Source organism: Conger conger, chromosome 1 (genome assembly GCF_963514075.1).
Source record: "Conger conger chromosome 1, fConCon1.1, whole genome shotgun sequence".
In the NCBI taxonomy this organism is placed as follows: domain Eukaryota; kingdom Metazoa; phylum Chordata; class Actinopteri; order Anguilliformes; family Congridae; genus Conger; species Conger conger.
In genome coordinates this window covers 84,445,625-84,459,202 of record NC_083760.1, presented here as the reverse complement: position 1 = coordinate 84,459,202, position 13,578 = coordinate 84,445,625, and the positions used below count along the sequence as shown (strand labels likewise).

Below are 13,578 nucleotides of genomic sequence, written 5' to 3'. Positions count from 1 at the left end.
GCTCCAATCAGAACGTACTGAAACCCAGAGCCGCCCAACCAGGGGCCCACAGCCTGTGAAGCACCCACCGGCCCGCCCTGACCCAAATTGCCGGGACAGACCCGACGCAGGGAGACCATGGCCCATGTGGAGATGCTACAACTGCGGAGAGGAGGGGCATCTGGCCAGGAGCTGCCCTGGGAAGGCGGTGTCCATGCCCACCGCCAGTGGTGGGAGCAGCCCACCGCACCCCTGCCTGTACCTGACCACCTGCTGGGCGCACCAGAGTACGGAGGCCCCAAGATTCCCGATACGAGTGGGGGGCCAGGACACTGAAGCAGTTCTCGACTCGGGCAGCGCCATCACCCTGCTGCGACCAGACTTTGCTGGAGAAAAGAGGGGTGAAGAGGTGGCGGTGGAGTGTATCCATGGGGACACAAGGAAATACCCTACGGTGTGGGTGGACCTAATCACCCCACGGGGGACGCACTCGGTAAGAGCAGGGGTAGTACCGAATTTACCTGTACCTGTGTTAATGGGAAGACCCCCCAACCAGTCTGGGCAGTGACGTCCGGGGACAGTGAAGGAGAGGCCCCGCTACCGGAGAGGGAACGCCAACCAAACGCCCCGGCCACCAGTGGAACGGTCACCGCGTCTGAAAAAGAGCTCGGGGAGGCCCCGCCCCTGGAGAGAGAAGTCTGTCTGGCCTTCTCGGAGGGCCCCCGAGACATGAGCGAGGAGACCGAAGCACCCACTCGCTTTGGCACTGCCCAACTAAACGAGCCAAAGTTTGCTCAAGCCTGGAGAGATGCACGAGACATTAACGGGGCACCACAAGGGGCGGTGAGTACGCCAGCTTATCCCTTCTTCAGGGTAAAACATGACCTGCTCTATCGAGTCTGTAACCCACAGGGGGGAGGAAGTCGAACAGCTGCTCATCCCACAACCGTTTGTGGCCCGAGTCCTCTACTTAGGCCACACTCACCTGCTGGGAGCCCATCTGGGGATGGAGAAGACCTACAAGAGGATCCTGGCGAGGTTCTATTGGCCCGGGGTGAAAAAGGCTGTGGAGGACTACTGCCGACACTGCGCCGTGTGCCAACTCCACAGCCCTAAGGTAACCCTTTGAAACCCACTAATCCCCCTGCCGGTCATTGACGTACCCTTCAGGAGGATTGCGATGGACATCCTGGGGCCTTTGCCGAAGTCCAGCCGGGGACATCGGTACATCCTTGTGATCCTGGATTACGCAACCTGCTACCCGGAAGCTGTCCCGCTCAGGACCGCGACAGGAAAAGCGGTCGCCAGGGAGTTGTTCCTGCTTTTTAGCAGGGTCGGGATAGCGGAGGAACTCCTGACAGACCAAGGATCGTGCTTCATGTCAGGGGTACTAAAAGAGATGTGCCGGCTGCTACATGTGACCCAGCTACGAACCTCCGTCTACCACCCCCAAACCGACGGGCTAGTGGAGAGATTCAATCAAACCCTCAAATCCATGCTGAGGAAGATGATTGAAACTGACGGTAAGGACTGGGACCAGCTCTCCTCTTTTCAGTCCGAGAGGTGCCCCAGAGCACGACCGGCTTTGCCCCTTTTGAACTGCTATATGGCAGACGACCCCGGGGGTTACTAGACCTGGCGAAGGAGGCCTGGGAACAGCAACCGTCCCGAACCCGCAGCCTGATCGAGCATGTGGAGCGAATGGACCGGCGGATGGCCCAGATCTGGCCCATGATGAGGGCCCACATGGAACGGGTACAACGGGAGCAAACCAGGCTGTATAACCGGGGAGCACAGGTGAGAGAATTCGCCCCAGGAGACAAGGTGATGATACTAGTCCCCACCAGTGAATGTAAATTTCTGGCCCGATGGCCTGGGCCGTATGAGGTCGTGGAGCGCACGGGACCCGTGAACTACCGGGTGAGGCAGCCGGGCCGACGACACCGCCTCCAAATCTACCATGTCAACCTGATGAAGAGGTGGCATGAGCCACCCCCAGCTCCGACCCCAGACCTCTCCGCCCAGTGTGGGGCCCCAACAACCCCTGACGTGAGTATTGGAGAACAGCTGAGCTCCCGCCAGAAGCAAGCACTACGTGAGCTGGTGGACCGGAACCGGGACATCTTTTCGACTATGCCCGGCCGCACCCACCTAATCGCCCACGACATCAGCACTGAACCCGGGAAGACGGTGAGGTTACAACCCTACCGAATCCCAGAAGCTCGCCGACACGCCATACAGGAGGAGGTGAAGAAAATGCTCGACCTCGGGGTCATTGAGGAAAGCCGCAGTGCCTGGTCCAGTCCCGTGGTGCTGGTCCCCAAGCCAGATGGGAGCTGGCGGTTCTGTAATGACTTCTGCCGGCTGAACGATGTCTCCCTGTGTGACGCCTACCCCATGCCGAGAGTGGACAAGCTCATTGAGCGGCTGGGACCGGCCCGATTCATCAGCACCCTGGACCTGACGTGAGGGTATTGGCAAGTTCCCCTAACACCCCGTGCCAGGGAGAAGACTGCCTTTGCGACCCCCACAGGCCTCTACCAGTACACAGTACTCCCCTTTGGCGTGCATGGAGACCCAGCCACGTTCCAGAGGTTGATGGACCAGGTGTTGCGGCCCCACCAGAAGTATGCGGCAGCCTACCTGGATGACATCGTCATCCACAGTACCGACTGGGACAGCCATGTCGACAAAGTCGAAGCTGTGCTGATGTCCCTGAGGGAGGCCGGGCTCACGGCTAACCCTACGAAGTGCCGGCTTGGATTGGAGGAAGCAGCCTATCTTGGCCACACTGTCGGGAGGGGGAGGGTGAAGCCCCAGTCGAACAAGGTCGACAGCATTGGCACCTGGCCCCAACCTGCCACAAAGAAACAGGTGAGAATGTTCCTGGGCCTAGTGGGTTACTATCGGCAGTTCATTCCAGAGTTTGCAGCCCGAGCAACCCCGCTACATGACCTCACCAAAAAGGAGCAGCCCAACCGGGTCCAGTGGAACCCCCTCGCCACTGCAGCCTTCCAGGACTTACAGGCCGCCCTGGGTGAGGAACCTGTACTAATCTCTCCCGACTTTCAGAAACCCTTCATGCTGCAGACCGACGCATCGGAAGTGGGCCTGGGAGCAGTCCTCTCACAGATCCAGGATGGAGTGGAGCATCCAGTGACATACATCAGCAGAAAACTCCTCAGCCAAGAAAGGAATTACGCCACAGTTGAGAAGGAATGTCTCGCCATCAAATGGGCGGTAGGTAAATTACGATATTACCTACTCGACCGTGAGTTCTTGTTGGTGACCGATCATGCTCCCCTAAAATGGATGTACCTTAACCGGGACAGCAACGCCCGTGTGACCCGCTGGTTTTTAGAGTTGCAGCCTTACCAGTTCAAGGTGGAGCATCGCGCTGGGAAGCTGCACCAGAATGCTGATGCGCTATCCAGGAGAGAGGATGGCCTAGGGGCAGACGCTCCCGCCTGGGGCGTGGAGCTGAGGGGGGGAGTATGTGGCACCCCTGCTCCCGCATGTTGTGCCACGTGGGTGGAGAACCCTGGAGGGACCCGCGCAGAGCAACCGCGCAGACGTTGTGCATTAGGGGAGGTCTGGGAAGGAGTGTATCTTCCTAGAGAGGTGATGGGGAGATCAGCACCTTGGAGAGAGATCCCTCTACCTGCAGCCCAGGACCCCGGACAGCGCACGTGAGTGAGCAGAGTGGAAAGGTACTGACTCAGCTGCAGCCTGTTTCCTAATGAGCAGGGAATGGTATTTAAGGTGCGGTCGAGGCTGCAAACAAGTTCAGTCGGCACCATTCCTGAGCGTGTGAGAGTGTGAAAGGCAGAGAGAGGAAGGACCTTCTATGCCCTGCTGTACTGACCCTGAAGGAGACCCCACCTTTACGAACGGCAACCCCAAAGACCTGGAAACGGACGCCGGACACCTGCGCCCACCCACTGCACCTCCGGATCCACCCCGAGGCACCACACTATGTACAGATCAGAGAATTCATGTTTCACATGTATGTCTCTCTGAATTCCTTTGCAAATCTCAGTTTACTTTAACAAAACGTTTTGGCAGCTAGCTCCATAAGCAGTGTGCATCCTCATTTGAAGTCCACACTTCAGCATTTATAAATGTTCAGTAGTGGCTCTAAAGGAGTACTTCTGCCTGGGGTACATTACCTGCTTCCTCTGGCTCCAATGTGAGGGATTCTGAAACAAAATGTGTCAGTTAACATGATGTGGCTACATGCAACTGAGAGGCAGTTAACAAGAAATTCTGCATACAGTGCAGTCTACTATAGTATTTGCACAGTGGTACAATTTCTGTGTTCCAGCACATTGGATTTGAAATGAAACGATGAAGATCAGGTCAACTTGCAGACAGCCACATTGAAGGGTATTTACAGACTTGGTTATCCATGTCAGAATTACATCCCTTTTTATTCATCATTTCTGAAATTCTGGGGACCAAATGTAATTGGACAGTTGACTTCTCAGCGGTTTCTGATTAGTCCAATGTCAGTCGCTTCCATAGCATCGGTATAAGTACCCACCTTTCAGTATCAAGTCTTGATTCTAGGCTTTTGATTGCCTGTGCCAATGACAGTCAAGGGAGCAATTATGAGGCAAGACTAGATATAGTGAAAGCTATTATACACGTATAATGGTTTAAAACACCTGACAAATCAGAAGCACCAGAGATGCCAACTGTCCAATTACTTTTAGTTCCATAAAATGGGGGTATGTATAGGGATGTGATTCCTTCACGCATCACCTGATATGGATGTCAATATCCTCAAATTAAAGGGGACAGTGTGCACTTTAACCTCATATTTATTGTTTTAAATCCAATGTGCTGGAGTACAGAGCCAAAAGACCAGAATTTGTACCAACTGTCCAAATACATATGAACTGCACTGTAAATGTCCTGTAGTTGCTCCACAGCAGGGGTGCACAACAAGAGCCAATCCGTCTCAGTACTTTGTGCCAACTCCTGGTCTTATTTCATTGATTCACTCATATATGAGTACCGGCTACAGCTGCAGACTGCAATGTATCCTCATGATTTTACTGTGCTCAAGTATAGGCTTGAACCAGGGTCATTTATAATAACCTGTCAGCAAATTAAAAACAAGGCAATTGGTTGGGACAAAAAGCATTACACAGACTCAGGACCGGAGTTGTGTACCCCTGCTCTAATGGAATACTGCTGTATGGGGCACATTACCTATTTCCTTTGGCTCTGACTCCAGCTCTGACTCCAACATGGGGCATTCTGTAATCAAATTACAAGTGCTCAGAAAATACACTTGCATTTCATATTTAACAGATATTAACCTAACAGATATTACACTGCAAATACAGTGCCTGATCCTTGTGATAATTACAGCAATGTTAGTCGATGCGTGAGGCATTCCTGCTCACCTTCTCCAGTCTTTCTTTCAGACCTGAGGGCCCGTTCTGGTGTTTCAAAAATGAAGGTGAGACCTGCCACTGAATCGTTGGTCACCATGAAAACATGTTTTTTCTTGCAGACGTGGTACCATGTTCCAGAAGGGGGCGTGTAGAACCCACAATCTGGAATGGCATTGCCCAAGCTGCCTCTGCTCCACACTGGGCCGTTGCCACTAAGTGGTTGCCAGACTTTGGTTACATTTTCGCAGGAAACGTCCAAGCACTCCTCACAACTTATCGCTACAAACAAAGAGAAGCAACACAAATTGAGAGATTGTCATGATCTGCGTTTTCAGTTATAAGTTCCCAGCATTTTCGCTTTTTGTTTCCCTCTGTGTGTTCATGGAGTAAAAAAAAAAAAAAAAGAACTTCCAACCCTCCATCCATTTTTCTATACTGCTTGTTCCTGGCCAGACGAGTCAGGGGGCTGGAGCTAACCCTCTTGCTGTAAGGCGACAGTATCCAACAACAAAAATTTTCTTTAAATAATTTTGCATTCACATTATCTGTGTCTGCACATGCATAGTTGCAGTTTATCTAAAATTACACAATTATATTTATCATATGTCAGACTACAAAATAAAATTGGCATATTAAAAACAAAGCTGTTATGAAGCAAAACTCACTTTGTATGGGCTGAACGTGCCGTGAAATCCCAGCTTCCACAGAACCCAGCAACTTGTGGCCTGCCAGCAAACAGAGCTTATGAACAAAAACAAAAACACTAAACCGGTAGCCCATAGGCCTACACAATCAAGCAGGTCACGCACTCAATCAGTAATCCATTTGTTCAATAAAATTCCTTACACAAAAAATTCATTCATTCAATAAAATTGCAAAAATGTTTTTTGGCCCTACAGGTCCGGCAAAAATATGTGGCTGCTTAGCTCAGGGGCATATATAGGGTCACAAGGCTGATTTAAAGTGTCAAAATTAGAAAAGGATGCTTCAGTACACAAATGTGGATTGTCAAAACCAAATGTAATTTTAATTGACTGAACTGAATTCAACTAAACAGAAGTGTGCATATTTTGATAATATGAATTTTCTCACTTCCATTTTAATACCTTTAATTATAAGTCTGCAGCTCTCCCTTTAAGTGAACTGCTTCACTTAATGTATCTTAACTTGTCTTAATTTAATGCAACTTAACCTAATGTAACTTAACTTAATGCAACTTAACTTAACCTAACATAACTTGACTTAATGTAACTTAAAGCAACGTAATGCAGCGTAACTTAACTGAACATCTTTCTAGGAGTTTGTGGGACAGACTCACCTTGCAGCAGAAGCACCAGCACACTCACACTGAGCCACATGGAGTTCCTTGTACTGAAAACGCAGCCGTGACACACAGACATGTCTTCTTGTCTTCTCATAACCCGTACTTCTCTGACTCCTCGCAGCTAAAAAGCCTAAAATTGCACAAAATTGCAGGCCTAATTCAGATTCAGCAAAGAAGCAAGGACATGTACAGTGTGCCTGTAACGAAAAATACAGAGAAGAATTACAGAGAAAACTACAATAACCGCAGAGGATTCACTGCAAAACACTGGAAACCCCCCCCTATACTGCAGAGAACATGCAAGAACGGCTTTATACTGCAGATAACATGGAAGAATGGCTTTATACTGCAGAGAACATGTAAGAATGGCTTTATACTGCAGAGAACATGTAAGAATGGCTTTATACTGCAGAGAACACGTAAGAAGTAGATCTGTGCAGGTGTTGTGCAGACCATACCTGAGGGAGCGGGGATGGAGGCGCATTTGCACACAACACAGTCTGCAGGCGCACTCTGCCTGTGATGACTGTGGTATCCTGATATGGTTAACTGATGTGCTCAAGTGCGTGTTTCAAAAGCACACTGTGTGAAGAGTTTTGAAAAAGAGGACACGGTATTGAGACAAGTGTGAAAACGATTGTAAAAAAACTGTAATAATTCACCCAAAAGTGACTCATGCTGCCATAACTATAGCATATGCTTTCTCCCATAAGACTACTTTGTCACTCAATGTTCAATGAATTACAAAACACAAACAACTTGGAGCATTGCTAAATACATATATTATGTGCTTCCCTTTCCTTTATTTTTGCATCCACAAATATTTCAAGCCAAGCAGCTAAAGAAACTTTTGATCTGTTGGTTTGCCTCTCACAATAGATGTCATGACTGAGTATGGTAAATTTACAGTAAACTGTAAATTAATGAATGTTTTACTATATTGGAAACCCGGAATAACAATTTTTACTGTGTAATGTAAAACAATATATGATAAAGAAACAAATCACAAAAGCAACAGTATTCTTCAGAGGGTTTACAGTATTTTGACGTTTATTCTCGCAGTACAATATACTGTAATGTCTAACCTGACACCTGCTGCTCAGTGTTGGAATCGCCAGTACAGTGATTGAAAAAGAGCAGGTGCTTTTCAGTATTTAAACATTGCTTGTTGATAACATTGTCAACACATGCTGCATGACCATGGCCTTATATGGTGTATTTTTAGGTTTTGTGATACCCATACACACTAAATCATTGGTTTGCGCTACATATGGACAGTAATCGTTCACTTCTGTATGATGTAAATGGTATGGTATTCTTAAGAATAATTGCTAGACACTATGCTTGCATGTTCTGTCTATGCTACGGCTCTGGTTTGAGAGGACGCTGGCCTTCATGCATTCTCAATCCACGTCTTTTTTGTGTTCGTTTTCTCTAAAATCTGTTAACAGAGGGTCAAGGTGGTATACTTTAGTGTACTTTAACAACGTTTTTTTTAATGTACTTACCATCTCCGCTGTGCAGCTGCTAGCTGTTAGCCGTCGTCCAGCTATTGGTCTCCATCAACAAGCTACCAAGCTAGCTAGCGTTAGCGACGACCCCCAGGCTATGTCTACATCCAGAAGCCTCACTCTGCGGGTCAAGGTGGTGGGCTGGCGGTTATCCATCGAGCCGACATCCTGGTAAAAGCTCCCAGTACTCAATACCACCTCATTTGATTGTGTTGCTTTCATACCGGCTGGGTCTGCTACGCTCCAGGTTGTCCTCATCTACCGCCCCCCTAAAGCCTCTGCTACCTTCATGTCTGAGCTATCTGAGCTACTCACCTCCGTCTGCTTCATGTCTCCATCGACACTTATGCTCGGTGACTGCAATATCCATGTGGATATCCAGCGTTCTGCTGGACTGCTTCAGCATCACACAGCATGTCCAAGGTACCACTCACAACAAAGGTCATCAACTGGCATACCTCCCTCCCATCTACAGTGCCTGGATCTAGCTGTGTCCAACCACCATGCCATCCTCTTCTCCGTCCCTGTCTCCCTGCCCAGGCAGCGCCCCCATGACTGGGGAATTCTGGGTAAGGTTCCACAGGCCTGCCCCCTGACGTGCTTACCTGTCGTCGTGGCTATATACTGCCGACTCTGAGAGATGGGGGAGAAGGTTTCCAGTCTTAATTAGGGTCCCTGTCACCTCCGGGGAAAATGAGCAGAGCTGCTCATTTAGACTCCATGACAATGACGGATGCCCTATATGGGAGAGGGAAATAACAGCATTGCATAATACCCGGATCTGCAACATGAACTGAAGTAAAAAAAGAGCTGTTCCGGGTTTTATCATTTAGTTCATTTGTTATTCGGATGACGTTTTTTATACAAAGCGACTTACAGTTGATTAGGTGGAGCAGAGGACAATCTCCCCCTGGTGCAATGTCGGGTTAAGGGCCTTACTCCAGTCTCAGTTATGCACCTTAGCCACTAGGCTACAGGCTTCCCATTTGTGCAGTTATCTGGATGACTCAGGACTTCTGCTTTGTGGAACTAGGTCCTGAGGTAGTATTTTGATTAAATAAGATCTACGCCTACAAATGATAGAGAAATGTGTGTATCGGTCTAAGTCACTTTTCTTGAAGTAGTGTGAATGAGGCAGTAGGGGGCAGTCCTCTATTATTTCAGTTGAGATGTTAAAAAGGAGGTCCTAGCTCCATGTGATCTCGGGTTGTCGCAGCAGGTTATAGCTGATTTACAAGTTGTCTTTAGCTCAAGAGGTATGGCACTTCAAACAACTTCCTGAATGTCAAAACAGGCGAGGCGGAAGGGAGGGGGGGGGAAACATGTCAGTGTGTGCGCGCTGTTCTACCGGTTTTAACCTTTCAAATGGCACAAAGAAACACGATGCCAGTGTGTGCGCGCTGTTCCACATACACCAAACAACTTAAAATGAAAAATAAATAACAGCTGCCGAGAGAGAGAGAGAGAGAGAGAGAGAGAGAGAGAGAGAGAGAGAGAGAGAGAGAGAGAGAGAGAGAGAGAGAGAGAGTGTGTGTGTGTGTTCCTGTGCGTCTAAATAGGACAATAATCTCTAGGGCTCACCGAGGACATGTATTCTAGAGGATTGGTCCGGCTGCATTCAGAAGAGTTAGTAGAATAATTACTCATTTCACGTGGATCGGTCGGCATAAGCACAGTGCCTTACTACACCCCGGTTCACCGGCTGAAAGTCACTCTGCATAAACATTTTTTTGTAATGTATTTTTATATAACACGGAAAGACTGTGTACAATTGAATATGGACATTGCATTCAGCCTTGTTTTAAACCAGATAAAATTTTGCTGTGTTGTTTCCACCTGTAAACACAGATGATCCTATTGATTCGCGTTTGAATTAAAAAGAATAGGGTCCACCAGGTAATAGGGCATTGAATATATTGCCACGACGCAATTTCTGTGTTTGTACACTGTAGGCTACACACAACAAATAGCAAATATGTTTCTTTTTGGTTTTTTTGCGCACGCTATTTTAAATTATGTGCGAGCCATGCGTTAAATCAGCGTTGCCATAACAACTTCCAACCGCATGCACGTTTGGTCCTCTCCCTCCCCTCTCGCCATCCCCTCTACTGCAATGCATCACTCCCGTTTCCCTCCCCCAATCTCTCTCCCTATCCTAAAGACTGAATAGACGCTGCTATTCGCGTAGGCTATGCAATTACGCACACATTTTTGCATGCATGACTGCCTTTGATTCTACCTTTAACCTGCAGAAGACCCCATTCTCCAACGGAAAAAAACATTCGCGTTCGCGTATGTTTTTCCCAAATACACTGCGACAGTAGGCAAGTGCATTTTTAGTTTGATTTACTGTCTGGTCAGGGCATTCACGCGCCCGCTTGAGGTTGGTGACGGACGGAGTAATGCGGTTTTGTTACCGGGAGACGACAGTGCAAAGGAAGATGGTTTGCGCTTTACCGCAGTGAAGGTGGGAGCTATGGGGGGAAAATAACACACGAGACGAGGAGAGAAGAGGATACACGCACCAAAAGGAAAAATCGGCTGTGTAGGGTAACATATACTATCGGAAGACTTAGTGTGTGACATTTTGTGTAGGCAAATGATTGGTACGAAAAAATCTGAGAATTGACAAACAGATAGATTAAAAAAAACCGATCCGATATATATATATATTTTAAAAGCAAAAAAATTTAGAACCTTCCTCCTAGAGAGATTTCTTGTTAGCCTGCGTATTTTAGGTTTGACGTTTATCATGACAGATCATTCATGTTTTTTGAAAACGACCCGTAGATCAGCAAAGTTCATAAAATGTAACTGCATGCCGTTGAGGACCACATAGATAAGCTTCGTTAAGAACCGTCCATTTTCAGTAATGGTGTTTCCGTAGGAGGTGGAAGGGACTGCATCGCATATCAATGCGATACTTCTGTAGCCTACTTTGTTTTGGTGTCTATGCCTATTGTAAAGCAGCTGTTTATATTATAATCACCACCATTTTGATGGCAAAACCGCCATCATTTTGATGAATGTAACGCTGTATTGCTGTAAATGCATCCGATCAACGTAATGCGACTGAACAGCATAGCTAATTTGCGTGAGAAACCTACCATTTAGACTCCTCGGTAGCTATATGAATGGTGTATATTCGACGTGTAATCGTATTCTGTAGTAATTCTGCAGTATTTATTTTTCAATATAACTAATAATTTTGCCTTAGATTCCTGCATATATTTTATTTTTTATAAAATAATTCTAAATATAAGTTATCCAATGAATAGTAAACAGAACGCAATCTATTTAGACTCACAATTGAACACACTAATTATAGTCTACACTTTAAGCAATAAGCATTGCCCTGTTTTAACTGTGAGCGATACATCCAAAGAAGTGGACAAATAAATAACCAATGCTTCCCTCGTCATCGGTTTGAAATAACTATGAAGTTAGCGCTTTCGGCCTATTTAGTGATTTGTTAGAATCATATCAGTTCTTGCAAATGCTTAAGGAAGGTTCTGAGAAACACGTATGTGTTGCTCTTCATTGATCCAGGTCCGTAACACAGTTCTCTAAATCTGTTCAACCTTTTGCGTGATGTCTTCCTCCTGTTTTGCGGGATAATCTTCACACGCGCACAAAAAAACAAAAAAAAACAACAAAAAAAATCCCAGTTGCGTCCATTTTATTTTATACGGCCGCACACTGTCTTCCGTTAGCGAAACTCTGAATTCTGCAGCTGGGCCGATGTCGACACCCGATCTTCGTTTTGGACGGGCGTTCAGACGGTGACGTGTTTTTTTTTTTTTTTTTTTTTTTTTTAGAAACACTGACAAGCACAGGAGTGCCCTGCGGCTGCGCCTTCTGCCTGTGGGGTTTTAAATAGACGAACAAAGACCTTGAGGACAATTAGCGGTTGAAACTCGAGGCCCTCCCATGTTCGCTTGACAAACTCTAATCAAATACACCCTGCTTTGGACTTAAGTGGGTAGTTGAGGTTGGTGCACATCATATTAGGGGGTCTTTTGCGTCCCATAGAACTCACTTCCCTTCAACAGAGAGAGGTATAGGCCTACACCCAGGCTGATCAGGGCACGAACCGAATGCAGATTTGACAGAAGGAAGAGGAGACCCTTGGCTCAGCTGTTGGCATTCTTGCACCAGGTGCTCCCTTTATCAAGTAACGCTTCAACCGGCAGGCTTTTTTGTGTTCCTCCCCCCTCTCCTGGTGCTGGCATCCAACCCCCTCACCCTCCCTGTGGTTGAGGGAAGGAGACCCAAACCGTGGTGCTCTGCGCCGCGTGGCTGTGAGCTGCTGTCCGTCGCGGAGTGACAGCGCGTACGTCAGAGGAGACGCGCTTCTCCCCGACCGTCGCCATGACGGCTCTGCGGCTGCTTCTGGCTTCGGCCCTGGCCTGCGCTCTGCATGGTGAGTGGGCCCGCATTACATTACATTACATTACATTATATTACATTACATTACATCATTGCCATTTGGCAGACGCTCTTATCCAGAGCCACGTACAGTTGATTAGACTAAGCAGGAGACGATCCTCTCCTGGAGCAATGCAGGGCTAAGGGCCTCGCTCAAGGGCCCAACAGCTGTGCGGATCTTATTGTGGCTGCACCGGGATTGGAACCACCGACCTTGCGTGTCCTAGTGTCCGATGCTTTAACTTGTGGAAGAACCTATGCACTTGTAAGGCGCTTTGGATTAAAAGCGTCTGCCAAATGACTAAAATGTAAATGTAAAATGTAAAATATAGTCATTTACCTTCACCACTACGCTACAGGCCCTCGCACGAACACCGGTGGGACAGTCCCGAGACAAGGGGGGGGGGGGAAAGCTTACTTCCCCTGGGTAGTTAGAGAGTGGGCTTAGTGGAGTGTTTGGTGTGTGCCTAATCTCTTGGCTGAGAAATGGATAATACAAAGGATGTTTACCCTGACCAAGCGCGCTGAGTTTTAAGAGTTCAAGGAGAAAGGATGGCATGTGTTTCCTGGCAAAATATTGTGCAGAATATTTGGAGTGTGCAACGGGTGGGTGGGAAGCCACAGGGAAACATGGTGGCACCATGGTGTAATCACCCACCGTCTTTATCAGCTGCTGTTGATCAATGTGATGCGTTTGGGTCCCTGTGGTTCGTGCGTGTAGGCGTGTAGCCTTTATGTGGGATGTGTGTGTGTCTGTGTGTGTGTGTGTGTGTATGTGTGAGTGGAAGTGTATGTAGTGAGTGAGTGTGTGTGTGTGTGTGTCTATATCTGGGGAAACTGGAGCTACGTTGGGGTTACCCTAGTCCATTCATGTCAAAACATCTCTAAACCAAGAATTTCACCGCTCTAGACATCTACACTCACTGCGATT

The 13,578-nt window shown here is 47.7% G+C and overlaps 1 protein-coding gene across 1 annotated transcript in view; it reads left to right on the top strand.

The window, feature by feature from the left end:
* Positions 1-12,590: 12,590 nt before the first annotated feature.
* Positions 12,591-13,578, top strand: part of scn1ba (sodium channel, voltage-gated, type I, beta a) — a 23,851-nt gene continuing 22,863 nt past the window's right edge. The window contains exon 1 of the mRNA XM_061256655.1: positions 12,591-12,642. Within this exon, the coding sequence (XP_061112639.1) occupies positions 12,591-12,642 (52 nt within the window). The remainder of the gene's footprint in view (positions 12,643-13,578) is intronic.